Raw genomic sequence first — 14,111 nt, 5'->3', positions numbered from 1 at the left:
AATGTCTTTCTAATATAATAAAGTGGAAAAACTTACCAATTTATATTGATGAAAGTTATTTTGAATGGAAATAATTCCTAGATTTTGTCTATAAATAAACAGAACACAATATCCATTATATTTTTAATTAAGGTTATATTTTATTCTCTGATATAGCATCCATTGCTTCATTTGACATGACAGTTTGACCATAGAATAGCCGAACTGTGATCCGTTGTTCTCTGCTTTGACATAGACAGCGAACAGGGATGTATTTAACACATTTTAAATAAAAAAAAAAAAAAAAAAAAAAAAATTTGATTTATTAAATTTAATAAGGTATGAGAAAATTAATATTTAAAAAAATAATAAGTAAATTATTTATTTTAAATATTATTTTTGGGGTATTGTGACAATTAGGGTTTATAGAAAATAATTTATAAGTTATATACTAGAGAAATTTACAAAAATATATTTATGTGAGGGCATTTTAAGAAATTAGCATATAATAATTGTAAAAAGTTGTATTTTAGTAATTTTAATGTTGTAAATAGATTTAAGTGAGCCATGTGCATAGGCAACCAAAAATACTCTCGAAGTGATTGACAGATAGAAATTAATCATAATTGGGAATATAAAGTGGGGTTATAATAATATATTGTTTGAATTGTGTATTTTATTAAATTAGAGTGTTAGTTACTAATTTGAATGTTTATTCTGATCTGAAAAGCCTAAATGTCAACAAAATTATCAATGGAACATTAACGAATTCTCCAGAGTGCAGAATTTGACCATTGTTTAAGGTCGAACATTCTCGAAATAATGATTATGGCGGTGGATCGAACAGATATTTTTTTCGAGAACATCTATATAGAAGTTAATAGAACGAATGGAACATGATCTCTTACCAGATGGTTCTGGAATATCCAAAAGGATATAAATACCCGTGATTTGGATTCAAGATGGAAGTTTTTAGTCAGAAGTCAGGCCAGTTTATTATGAAAGTTAGTAGAAGATAGATACAATTAGTTAGTGAAGTGAATTGTTCACAGTTTTAGTAAGTCAGTCAAGCAGTTTAGTAAGAAATATGAAAGTTAGTTGGAGATAGTCCAATTGTTTAATATAGTGAGTTAAATGAAGATTAAAAATTATGCATATATTTAATGCACATTTATAATTATACACAAATAATTATTGAAGATTATAAAAGTATATTAGAAGAATATTGGATGGACATTGGAAGGAATTAAAATTATATTATGATTGGAGATTAGTATAAATCAACTTATAATAATTGGATATTGGTATATTGAAAAGAAGAATAAATATAAATGGTGTTTGCTGGTTTGTTTGGTGGTGTATAAATGCTGGTGAAGAAAACTATATCTTAAATTGGTAGAAGCTGATAATTGGAAAAAGTAATTTCACAAAAACAAGGATAACTGAAGTAAGTACGAAGACATTCAGTGGTGATTAGAATCTATATAGTGGAAAACAGTTCATTTAGGCATTCAGTGAAAGAAAGGTACAAAATTTTGTTAATATAATTTAGTTAGTGTCATAACAATTTCAATTTTGAAGATAGTTTGTTTAAATTTAACATTTTCTATAGAATTTAATTAGTTTAATAAGAACATCAATTTAAAGATAGTTTATTTTAAATTTACATTGGCTAGATTAAATATATATGTGTGTTTCATAATAGTTATAATAAAGATAATTTAAAAAAGTACTTACAAGCTAATTCTTTGAGAACCGCGATAAAAACCCTATATATTATATTATTAAATATACTCATTGCTCATCATTCAAACAAAAAACACATCATAACAATATATATATATATATATATATATATATATATATATATATATATATATATATATATATATATATATATATATATATATATATATATATATAACAAAGAAAGAAATCACATTTCTGTTGTTTTTGGATTCTAATATTTAAAAACGGGGCTTCCTCTTTTTGAAGAGTTGTTTCCTTCCCTTTTCTTTTTTGTTGTTTTGAGTTTCTCACCTCTAAACGACTCCGCCCATTATCTACTGCGCAACGAAGCTTTTAAGTCACATAGTGTGTCAGTGTTCTAAGTTTACTTCTTAGTACTTTAGTTCACTATGTACAGTACACCGCTTCTCCATGTAACCCCCAATCCCGTTTCCCCAGAAAAGAAAGGAACAGCCATGTCTTGAAGAGGTAAAAGCCTAAACGAAATCGTCATAACTTTGTTCGCCATTGCGTAGGGACATCACAAAATACTTATTTATATATGAATTTTATTGTATGATAATCTTCAGGATGATCTTGTCTCGGGATTTCTATCGCTACTATTTTACAGATAATTTTCAATATTAATTTATTTTTTTAGCAATCCTTTGGAAAGTGGAAGAGCTGCTACCACAAAATTGGAACAACAAGCTCGAATTGCAGCTTTGTCAATGACTAGCGCTATTATTCAAAAAGCCAGTAACTTGCTAGTATCAGCAAGAGAAAAGGCTGAGGAGGTTCCATCGGCAGAAATCCTTAGTAAATCTTGTATAGTGACAACTCTTTTACCACTGGTTTTGGCGCATATAAGTCCTTTGGTAACCAGCGATTCTAAGGTAAGACCTAGTAAAATATAAATGTGTAAGTAATAGGATAATTAATGTCAATAATCTGGAACATAAATTATCTTGAGATCAAAGTTTTTAAACAATTTATATTTTTATTATTATCTGTTTTAGAGTGCAGTTCATATTTTGAACCTAATTCAGGAGTTACTCCCACATGTGGCAGCTCTTAATTTAATGGGTACACCATGTGGTGCCATAAAATCTGCCTCAAATCTTAGCACATCTTCAAACCACGAAAGTTTAGATCACAAAATTGAAACCACTAGTCATCATTATACTCTTGTAGAAAGTGAACATCCTTATAAACCGGCGACTGTTTCGAATTACAGGTTAGTATATTAAGTAACATCGAGAAACATGCAAAATATTTTTTTTTTTCGGTGCTATCTTAACTAGTGAAATTTAGAAATCCTAACTGTGTATCTATTCAGCCTTCAGCAATTATAAAAGACAACTTAGAATCCAAATCCATATTTACTGTTATCACTCGTTTGTATTATTCCTTATTATTACGTCTAGGATTAGTGTATATACCTACTTTATGACTTGGAAGCATGGACATTAAAACAAGTGCATCTAAATAAGTTGGCCGCCTTTGAATTTTGGTGATACAGAAGAATCCTACGAAAAGCATGGACTCAAAGAATGTCAAACGAAGAAATTTACTAGAAAAATAGGAAATGAAGCTGAAATAATATTTACTATTAAAATAAGAAAACGGGAGTACTTAGGCCATGTTATGACAGGGCAAAGATACTCATTATTGCAGCTTATTATGCAAGGCAAAATGCGAGGAAAGCGAAATGTGAGAAGACGAAGAATATTGTGGCTTAAGAACTTGAGGGAATGGTTTGTGTGCAGAACTATTTAGAGCGGCAGTCAACAGGGTTCGCATAGCCATGATGATTTCCAACCTTCGATAGAAGATGGAACTTTAAGAAGAAGAGAAAGTGTATACTTACTCTGTAGCTCTACAGCCCATCGTGCGTCTTGGCTGATTCACTGGCCTCCATTTCTTCAAGTCCATCATAAGGTCTTTGTCCATCTCTAAGCCTATGGTATTGAGATCTTGAGGGATATTGTCTCTCCACCTGGTGCATGGTCATAACGGTAGTCTTCTTCCTTCTGGGTTAGACTGCCATGCTATTTTCGACTATCGGTCATCTTGTTCTCTTTGGGTGTGACCTACCTATCTCAACCTCTGCGCCTTGCCTTTTCTTACAATGCCAATTAACTATTGGGCCATATATTTTCAACACTTTCCGTTGAGCCCTATCTTTCAATGCACCATTTCCTGCTTGTCTCCACGATCTTCTTGATATTTCCCTTTTCTTGCGATTGGTGGGAATCCACTCTAATATTCTCTTTGGCCATCTTTGATTATTCACACTTTTGACATGGTCATACCATTTCAGCCTTTTAAATTCTATGGTTAGTAAAAATTAGCCAAAAATATTATACGTTAAAATATTATCCACAAGAATTATATTTATAAAAATACATCTAAACTCCCGTTACTCCATAAGGATAATTCAAGACTATGCACGAACATTGGAGCACTCTGAAAAAGTAAAAAGTTTTTAGGACAACTTACCTACAGCTGTTACAGAAGACCATAAACATTTCACAATAATATGTGACTATGGTAATGCTAAAATAGGAACAAAAATTGATTTATCTGAAAATACTTGATAAATAGCTTGTTCTTTAAGAAGATCCATATAAATGGTCCAGGAGATCGGAGATGACTTTATTATCGACTTTATTATCATGGTTAAAAATCATATAATTAAAGATGTGCCAGTCCAAAATCAACTTTCGATAGCAAGCAATCATCGAATGGTTCCGAGCTACTGTAGAAATAAATATTAAGTAAGAATGACACAAGAAAATAAACAGAAATACAGAAATAACAACTTGGATTTGAAAAATATATCAACAGTATTTTACTAAGGAACAAATCAACAAGAGATGTAAACAACCTAAACGAAAAAATAGTAGACTCAATAACACAAACCTAAAGAAACCTTCTAACAAAACTGGCAATGAAATACCAAATGGGCCATGCACATTACATATAGTGGAAACTTTCTGTGAAACAAGTCAATACGAAAGGCGCAGAATGTAGAATCGGATGATATATTAAGCCAGCATCGCACACAACGTTTAAAGGTGCTTTTCGCTGGTTCACGTCGCCATTGACAAGCAGAAATAGAAAATAGATAATAGTGAAAAGAAAATAGACCACGGTTGGCACTCCATGTTAGTGTGAAATTAATAAATATTTACTTTTTAATAAATACCCCAATGGAGCGTGTCCCCTCGAGAACGAGGCTTTAGTTTAGTATTGTCCACCAGTGCTGCTGGTAAAAATTTTAGTAATTTGGGTAATTAATACAATGATGAAAATTCCAAGACAACTTCGTTAGACCACTTCATAGTAAAATTACTAAAACCCTAACCGTACCTGTCCCGAGTCGCGTCGGAAGAGTTGAAGGGGTGAAATCAGCTTCCAACTGTCTTCGAACCGTGTTGATTTACCAACAAACGACATGAAAGCACGCTCTCACCGTAAATGGACAGTTTTGCCCTATCCCAGGGATCGTAAACCACAAATATTGAGGGTAAAAACAGTATTCCTTGTTGTGTTGGTTTCTGTTTTTAGATTTTGTCTTTTCTATTATGTATTTTCTATTTCTCTTCACCAATAAAGAACGCCTCCCTACGTTCTGTCAGATCCCGGCTTCAGATATATCAAGGGTGAAAATCTAACATGCTCCCAAAAAAGCATATTGATAAAAATATAAAAGGTTTTAAAAGAGGTTTTAAAATTGGAAAGTCTCTTCTTATGTCAGGACCTATGTCTGTATAATGAAAATATCTCAAATAAATGGGAAAATTTGGTTACAATTATCCTTCATAAAAAAGAAAATAAATTATTTATATCTTGAAAACTATAGGCCCATTAGCTTACTGAACCATATCTATAGACTCTTTACTCGAATATTGGCAAACAGATTGTAAACCGATTTCTATCGGTTCTATCGAAACTCGATTTCTATCGGTTAGGTGAACAAGCCAGATTTAGACCAGGCCACGGAACAAATGAAGTAATTTTTGAAAGAAAAAAAAAGTCAAGATTTGATTTCACGTACAGTGCGTCTGTGTATCCGCTTATACGTATTTCACCCTAATAGGGATCATCAGAGAGAGATATTCACAGTCGCTCTGAAAGTGAAAATAAATCTTTTCTGTCTTAGGAAGCAACTCTAACATGGCTTCGTATAGATGCAAATAGCGACATCTGATATTAAAATCCGTAAACTAATTTTCGAAACCAAAACAAAAATCTGAATTTGGTTTCGAAAATTAGTTTACGGATTTAAATAATTTTTGTTTACTTCCACAAAGCATTTCATAGACTGGAAATAGTCGATCAAATATTCGAATAGTCAAATAGTCAAATAGTCGATTTTAATTTTCACGAAATTTTCAGCAAATACAGACATCCAATTGGAAATTTTCCTCACGAACCGTTAGATGTAGGAAAATTCTGAGTATGGCAGAAGAACGAGCGGCCAATTTTATGTAGGAAATGTCTATTCGCTTGACTCTCGGACCAAAATTGACGGCAATATAGCCGAATAACCAAATTTGATAAAAATCCAATGGTCTACAGTTTTTTCGATTTTCCGGCAAAACGGTGAATAATTTCTAGCCACATGTTTATTTTTTTTAACAGCAAGTCACCCTTAATCAATATAATTCAAATTTCAAACAAAGTACTCACTTTTAATTTTCACGAAATTTTCAGCAAATACAGACATCCAAGTGGAAATTTTCCTCACGAACCGTTAGATGTAGGGAAATTCTGAGTACGGCAGAAGAACGAGCGGCCAATTTTATGTAGGAAATGTCTATTCGCTTGACTCTCGAACCAAAATTGACGCCAACATAGCCGCTTAACGAAATTTGATAAAAATCCAATGGTCTACAGTTTTTTCGATTTTCCGGCAAAACGGTGAATAATTTCTAGCCACATGTTTATTTTTTTTTTTAACAGCAAGTCACCCTTAATCAAAATAATTCAAATTTCAAACAAAGTACTCACTTTTAATTTTCACGAAATTTTCAGCAAATACAGACATCCAAGTGGAAATTTTCCTCACGAACCGTTAGATGTAGGAAAATTCTGAGTATGGCAGAAGAACGAGCGGCCAATTTTATGTAGAAAATGTCTATTCGCTTGACTCTCGGACAAAAATTGACGCCAATATAGCCGATTAACCAAATTTGATAAAAATCCAAGGCTACCCCCTTGGAAAATTTTTACCAAATTTTACAAAAAATAAATTTTGTTTATTATCAGCTTATTCCAAATATGTGTTTTTTTCTGATCCCTTAACCCCAGTTTGCCGGAAAAGAGGAAAAATCGAATTAAAAAATCTATTTTCGATTTTCCGGCAAAACCGTTCATAACATTTAGTCACAAGTATAGAATCTTTTAATCAGCATGTCACCCTTAATCGAAATAATTCAAATTTCAAACAAAATATACACTTTTAATTTTCTCGAAATTTACAGCGAATACATACATCCCAGTGAAACTTTTTCTCACGAACCGTTAGATGTAGGAAAATTCTGAGTATGGCAGAAGAACGAGCGGCCAATTTTATGTAGGAAATGTCTATTCGCTTGACTCTCGGACCAAAATTGACGCCAACATAGCCGATTAACGAAATTTGATAATAATCCAATGGTCTACAGTTTTTTCGATTTTCCGGCAGAACGGTGCATAATTTCTAGCCACATGTTTATTTTTTTTTAACAGCAAGTCACCCTTAATCAAAATAATTCAAATTTCAAACAAAGTACTCACTTTTAATTTTCACGAAATTTTCAGCAAATACAGACATCCAAGTGGAAATTGTCCTCACGAACCGTTAGATGTAGGAAAATTCTGAGTATGGCAGAAGAACGTGCGGCCAATTTTATGTAGAAAATGTCTATTCGCTTGACTCTCGGACCAAAATTGACGCCAATATAGCCAATTAACTAAATTTGATAAAAATCCAAGGGTACCCCCTTGGAAAAAATTTTCCAAATTTTACAAAAAAAAAAATTTTGTTTAATGTTTTGGTACATGCACTTGGTCCAGCTTATTCCAAACTTGTGTTTTTTTCTGATCCCTTAACGCCAGTTTGCCAGAAAAGAGGAAAAATCGAATTAAAAAATCTACAGTTTTTTCGATTTTCCTGCAAAACAGTTAATAATTTTTAGTCACATGTTTAGATTTTTTTAATCAGCAAGTCACCCTTAAGCGAAATAAATCAAATTTCAAACAAAATATACACTTTTAATTTTCTCGAAATTTACAGCAAATACAGACATCCAAGAGGAAATTTTCCTCACGAACCGTTAGATGTAGGAAAATTCTAAGTATGGCAGAAGAACGAGCGGCCAATTTTATGTAGGAAATGTATATTCGCTTGACTCTCGGACCAAAATTGACGCCAACATAGCCGATTAACGAAATTTGATAAAAATCCAATGGTCTACAATTTTTTCGATTTTCCGGCAAAACGGTGCATAATTTCTTGCCACGTGTTTAGATTTTTTAATCAGCAAGTCACCCTTAATCGAAATAAATCAAATTTTAAAAAAAATAAATACTTTTAATTTTCACGAAATTTTCAGCAAATACAGACATCCAAGGGGAAACTTTTCTTACGAACTGTTAGATGTAGGAAAATTCTGAGTATGGCAGAAAAACGAGCGGCCAATTTTATGCAGGAAATGTCCATTCGCTTGACCCTCGGACCAAAATTGACGCCAACATAGGCGATTAACGAGATTTGATAAAAATCCAATGGTCTACAGTTTTTTCGATTTTCCGGCAAAACAGTGCATAATTTCTAGTCACATGTTCATTTTTTTTTAAACAGCAAGTTACCCTTAATCGAAATAATTCAAATTTCAAACAAAATATTCACTTTTAATTTTCACGAAATTTTCAGCAAATACAAACATCCAAGTGGAAATTTTTCTCACGAACCGTTAGATGTGCAAAAATTCTGAGTATGGCAGAAGAACGAGCGGCCAATTTTATGTAGGAAATGTCTATTCTCTTGACTCTCGGACCAAAATTGACGCCAATATAAATTTCAATGACACACAGGATCGGTTTGCTGATAACTGTTAAAAAACCAAAATTATGACACATGAGCTAGCAGAAGTCAAGAAATCGCCCATACAAATTGTTGAAGGATATCGGCATTGGGAACATAAAATAAGATTTTATTTGGGTCATAAAATGATATACCTTTCTATAAAACTTTCTATAAAAATAGACAACTTTGTCATAATAAGACCTTTCTGTCTGATCGCGTGTTGTTTTTTGTTATGGCGATAATGTTTTGAATGTATCCTACAAGTTTCGATATTTCTGTAATTTTTAATGTTTTTAAACTACATTTTCTCGACCTCTGTGTGTCAAAAGTGTGTTCGGTTCATTACTGTTACTTCCATTAAATAGTTCTACATGTAATTCAATTCCAACTTTAAAATCCTTCCTTGTTGTTCCCATTCTATTATTATGTAGCGTCAACAATTTGTATTATTTAGTTCAGTTTGACATATTGCGATTCATGTATCCAAATTATGTCTGTAAATTTTATAACATTCCTCACATAAGAACGTTAGTTTAGTTAATATGAAAATTTTTAGTTTTGCTAAAAACAAATACGAATTTATTTTTTATTTATTCTAGAGTGCAGTTTCCAGAGAGCGTAAAATGGATGAGTTTGGAGTTTGATCCCGCTTGCTCCACCGTTCAACCCGAGGATTCGCTACAATTATTCGTACCAGCTAAACATTGTCCAAACGATAAAAATCAAGCTATACTTATCGATGATGGAGACTCTCCACCGATGCCGTATTGGCCAGTTCTACATAAGTTCAGTGGAAGGTAAGAGGACTTTTGTACAACCAAAACCAAAATGTTAATCTGCCAATCAAGAAGTGTCCAGAGTATTGCCAGAAGTACGCAACCCAACAAAGAAAATATAAAAATTTTGCTCTATACACTTTTCGAAGCGATGTTTAATAAGTTCGATACCATTTTTATAATAAGAAATGTCTTGCTCCTCAAAATAGCCATTAACTGCCGACATCATTTCTTCGCGGTTTGAAAATCTTTGACCACTCAGCCATTTTTTCAAGTTGGCAAATAAAAAATAGTCCGAGGAGGCTAAAACAGGGTGCAAGACGTAGCAGTTGATACTTTAATTCATGAATTTTGAAGAAGTATCTGTGAGCGGGTAAAGATTCGCAAAATTCGCAAGACGAATGGGTAAAGAGATGGAATTGTTAACAACTGTTAAAAGGAGGAAAGCGTCATACCTGGGCCATGTGTTCCGTAATGATAAGTCTGCAGCTTATCAGCTTATGAATGATCAGCTTATCGTGGAAGGCAAGATTGAAGGTAGAAGAGGTTTGGGTAGAAAGAAGAAATCCTGGCTGAGAAATTTGAGAGAATGGTTTCAAATACCAGAAGCCGCGAACATAATACATGCGGCACAAAACAGAGAAACCTATCGTTTGATGGTCGCCAACCTTCGGTAGAAGACGGCACATAAAGAAGAAGAATCTGTGAGCTGGAGCCTTGTCCTAATACAACAACGCTTTCTTCTTAGAAGATTTTCCTTTTTTAAAATAGGTCTCTTGCTACATTTTCGATAGGTCACAATGTATAACAAATTCCATTATAAATTTAGTTTATATCTTTTTGAACAATATTAAGAAATTTTGGTATATCGTAATGTCAAAATATTACTTTTTAACTTTATAACAAACACAGCGTATACTTATACAATGTTTTCATAAAAGTATTTAGTTTGCAGTGGCCTACTAACTCAGTGATTCTACCAGGAAATGAAGTTTTGTTTTCGCTAGAAACAGCGTCCGATTATTTGAAAGACGAACGTCTCTGTGCCTACGGCTTCAAATGTCTAGTGATCGGATACGAATGGCCCCAAGATAATTTTCAAAGCTTGAATGAACTAAAACATTTGGAAGGCGAATTGGCGTTTCTGGGAGGAATGTGTGCAGCAAGTCTAATGAAAAAGGATATTTTATTTCCACTAAATGGAGGTTTGTAATTTTTTGTAATATGGTCTTTGTATGACTTAATAAACAATTAGATTCAATAATACAATATTTTGCAATCATAAAAAGCGCCAAAATGCGTCAGTAATATTTATTTAAAAATATTGGAAATAATAATTATTCCATATACCTACTTATGTACGTAAAATAAACCTAATGGTCAATCAAGCTCATGTTAGTGTGTCAAATTAAGACCTTTAATTAGCTGATCAATTTTTCTAGTGAGAAGTTCCCGAGATAATCGAAAAATCTACTAAAAAAATATATAATGCATCTATATTTGCATTCATTTATTATTATTGACTTGCTAATTCCATAATACGGGAATCCTTTTAGAAATATCATTGATACGTTTTGAAGAAAAGATTTTTACATTGGCGCGGAGGTGCTCCAGACAGAGTTCTTCTTCATTGGTTCTATTCATTAGGCACCTATCGGAAAGGTGGCACTAGTAGTCAAACCAATTAATAGTACAAAATACTGGATTCAATTTTTATAAATATTTTATTGATATAATGGGGCGACCGGCTTCAAGGTTTACAATTTGTACCCGTTCATCAGGCCGAATTGAAACTATCAAACTAGTTGTTATTTGCAAAAAATGATATACAGATGTCTGGATTTGCGCCTATTTTCGAATTTCCATTAGTTCCACTGTTCTTAGTTCTTCTCCTCTAAATAAATAAATAGAAAACTACAGATATACCCGTAATTATACAGTGTGTCCGTAAAGTATGGAATAAATTCGATTCGATGAAAAGCCTTTTTAAAAAAATCTAAAACAGTCGATTTTTAAATTTAATATTCTACATTTTACAATAAAATTTCATTATACGTGATAATATGATACATGATCATTATAAATAAGGTGATACACATTACAGCGATGACGTCATCGGCTCTTTTTTAAATGTAACACCCTGTATTTTAGGACATTTTTAGATCGATAAAAATGAGTTGATTCAAAAAAGTATAATACTCGGATCTAATGGATATAATTTGAAAGATGTGCGCTTAGAAAATAAATTATTTATTATCAATTGCAAAAAAGTAGCCCACTTCTAGTTTTTGGTAAACTGTAATTATTTTTAGTAACGTTCAATAACAATTAACTAGTACATTAATTGTATTAATTCGTGAATGTTCTGTATTAGTGCTTAGAATTAATTTTAAGTAGAAATGAATTTGAGTGTAGAGCAAAGAATTGAAATACTCATGATGATTGGGTATGGAGACAAATCGCGAACTCAGATGGAAGTGTGTAATTAATTTAATGATAAATATCCAGAAATACCCATTACGCAGTCCACAGTAAGTAAAATTGAAAAGAAATTTCGAGAAACTGGTACGGTTGAAAATGCACGCAAATCAGGTCGTCCTTCTGTAAATTATGAAGATGTTCTATTTGTTTTTGAAGAAGATGCGCACACTTCTGTTCGTAAGGTTGCTAGTGATCTCGATGTTTGCAAAACAACGGTATACAAAGTACGTAAAAGTAAGTAAAGTAAGTAAAATGCACAGTTGTACAGGAATTTAACGAGGATTATCCAGATAAAAGAATACAATTTTGCTAAATGATGATGGATAACAGCCACCGAAACCCTCTCTTGGTTCAAAATATTATTATTTTGTCTGATGGGGCTATTTAAATCGCGAGGTCAACCGTCAGAATTGTAGATACTGGGCAAAAGAAAACTCCAACTGGATGCGGGAACATCATACACAATACCCGCAAAAGGTAAACGTATGGGCTGGCATTGTAAGAAATAAAATCATTGGACCCTATCATTTCGAAGGTAATTTAAACGGGCCAGCATACCTTTAGTTTTTAAGTGGGTATCTCGTACCTACTTTAGTTAATTTATTCCCCGGTACAATTAATCTTGAAGGTTTTGATAAAAATTTATGATTTCAACAGGATGGTGCGCCTCCGCATTATGCTTTAGATGTTCGAACGTACCTAAACGAAATTTATCCGAACAGGTGGATTGGAAGACGTGGACGTATTGAATAGCCAGCGAGGTCGCCAGCCCTCAATCCTTTTGATTATTATATGTAGGGTCATTTAAAGAATGTTGTTTATAAAATGAAACCTGCAAATATTGGAGACTTAAAAACAAGAATTCGTAAAGAAATAAACAATATTTCTCAAGAAAGCATAAACAAGGTTCTACAAGAATTTGTACAATTTTTGGGTTACTCTCGAACACAACAAGGGCTGCAATTCGAACATTTAAAAGTCATGTATGAATTAATGGATTACTTTCAAGTTATTTATTATAATTTATTGATATTATAAATCAATAAAAATTAATTTTTTACGCGTTTATCTTTCAAATTATATCCGTTAGAAGCCCAGTATTATATTTTTTTGAAATCAGCTCATTTTTATCGATCTAAAAATTTTCTAAAATACAGGGCGTTACATTTAAAAAAAGAGCCGATGACGTAATCACTGTAATGTGTATCACCTTGTATAATGAAATTTTATTGTAAAATGTAAAACATTAAATTTAAAAATCGACGTGCTTTAGATTTTGTTAAAAAGGATTTTCATTTAGGAAATATCGACTTTACGGACACACTGTATAAATCGCTTTGCATTAAAAAGCAGGATGTTGATAATCAATTAATTGTAGATGAAGCTGATGTTGACATGGAAGTCGCTGAAAACGTAGCCTCTGATATATTTTCCAAACACGGATCACTTTTGTCCAAAGGATTGGCTCTTAGTTCACCTCCTACGGTTCAACAAGCTTTGGACGGTATGCTGCCCTACAGGTAAGTTTTTATATTATTTGTATTCAAAAATAAAAGCAGTAACAATAACAAAAACGGATTTTCTAGTGTGAGTAGTCTTTATTGTTGATGGTTTATTAGCGGTGTAACTTTTAACGAGCATTTCTGCACTAAATTGATTTTAATATATACCTAATATATTTAAAATAGGATATATAGGTTAAATCTATATATTTTATAGGTTTCAAAAATAAAACAGCTAAAAGACGACAGCCTTTCGTAGGATCAGTTTTTACCATATCAGTTTGACAAATATAAAATTGTCGGATTTTCAGTTCCTTTATCGAATATGGGCGACTTAATAGTTTGATTTAATTTAATTTTAAAAATTAATATCTAATATTTTTAATCCTCAAAGATTATCAACATGGACTTGGCCTGGAGTGCAATATAATATAAATAGATTATATTCTTATCACTAAACAATGGAGGAGCTCAGTAATTCGTGTGAACACAAAACCAGCTGCAAATGGTTCCGACCACAAAATGTTATAAACAAAATACCCTACTAAACTACAGAGTAAGATAATT

At 32.4% G+C, this 14,111-nt stretch overlaps 1 protein-coding gene across 2 annotated transcripts in view; it reads left to right on the top strand.

The window, feature by feature from the left end:
• Positions 1-14,111, top strand: part of hiw (MYC binding protein highwire) — a 415,280-nt gene that overhangs the window by 115,149 nt on the left and 286,020 nt on the right. For both annotated transcript variants that reach the window (XM_072541008.1, XM_072541007.1), the window contains exons 20-24: positions 2,369-2,603; positions 2,727-2,944; positions 9,385-9,582; positions 10,510-10,766; positions 13,421-13,562. In XM_072541008.1, the coding sequence (XP_072397109.1) occupies positions 2,369-2,603; positions 2,727-2,944; positions 9,385-9,582; positions 10,510-10,766; positions 13,421-13,562 (1,050 nt within the window). The remainder of the gene's footprint in view (positions 1-2,368; positions 2,604-2,726; positions 2,945-9,384; positions 9,583-10,509; positions 10,767-13,420; positions 13,563-14,111) is intronic.

The sequence above is a fragment of the Diabrotica undecimpunctata genome, chromosome 8, assembly GCF_040954645.1.
Source record: "Diabrotica undecimpunctata isolate CICGRU chromosome 8, icDiaUnde3, whole genome shotgun sequence".
NCBI lineage: Eukaryota > Metazoa > Arthropoda > Insecta > Coleoptera > Chrysomelidae > Diabrotica > Diabrotica undecimpunctata.
The sequence above is the reverse complement of the archived record's forward strand: the minus strand, read 5'-3'. Positions and strand labels throughout refer to the sequence as shown.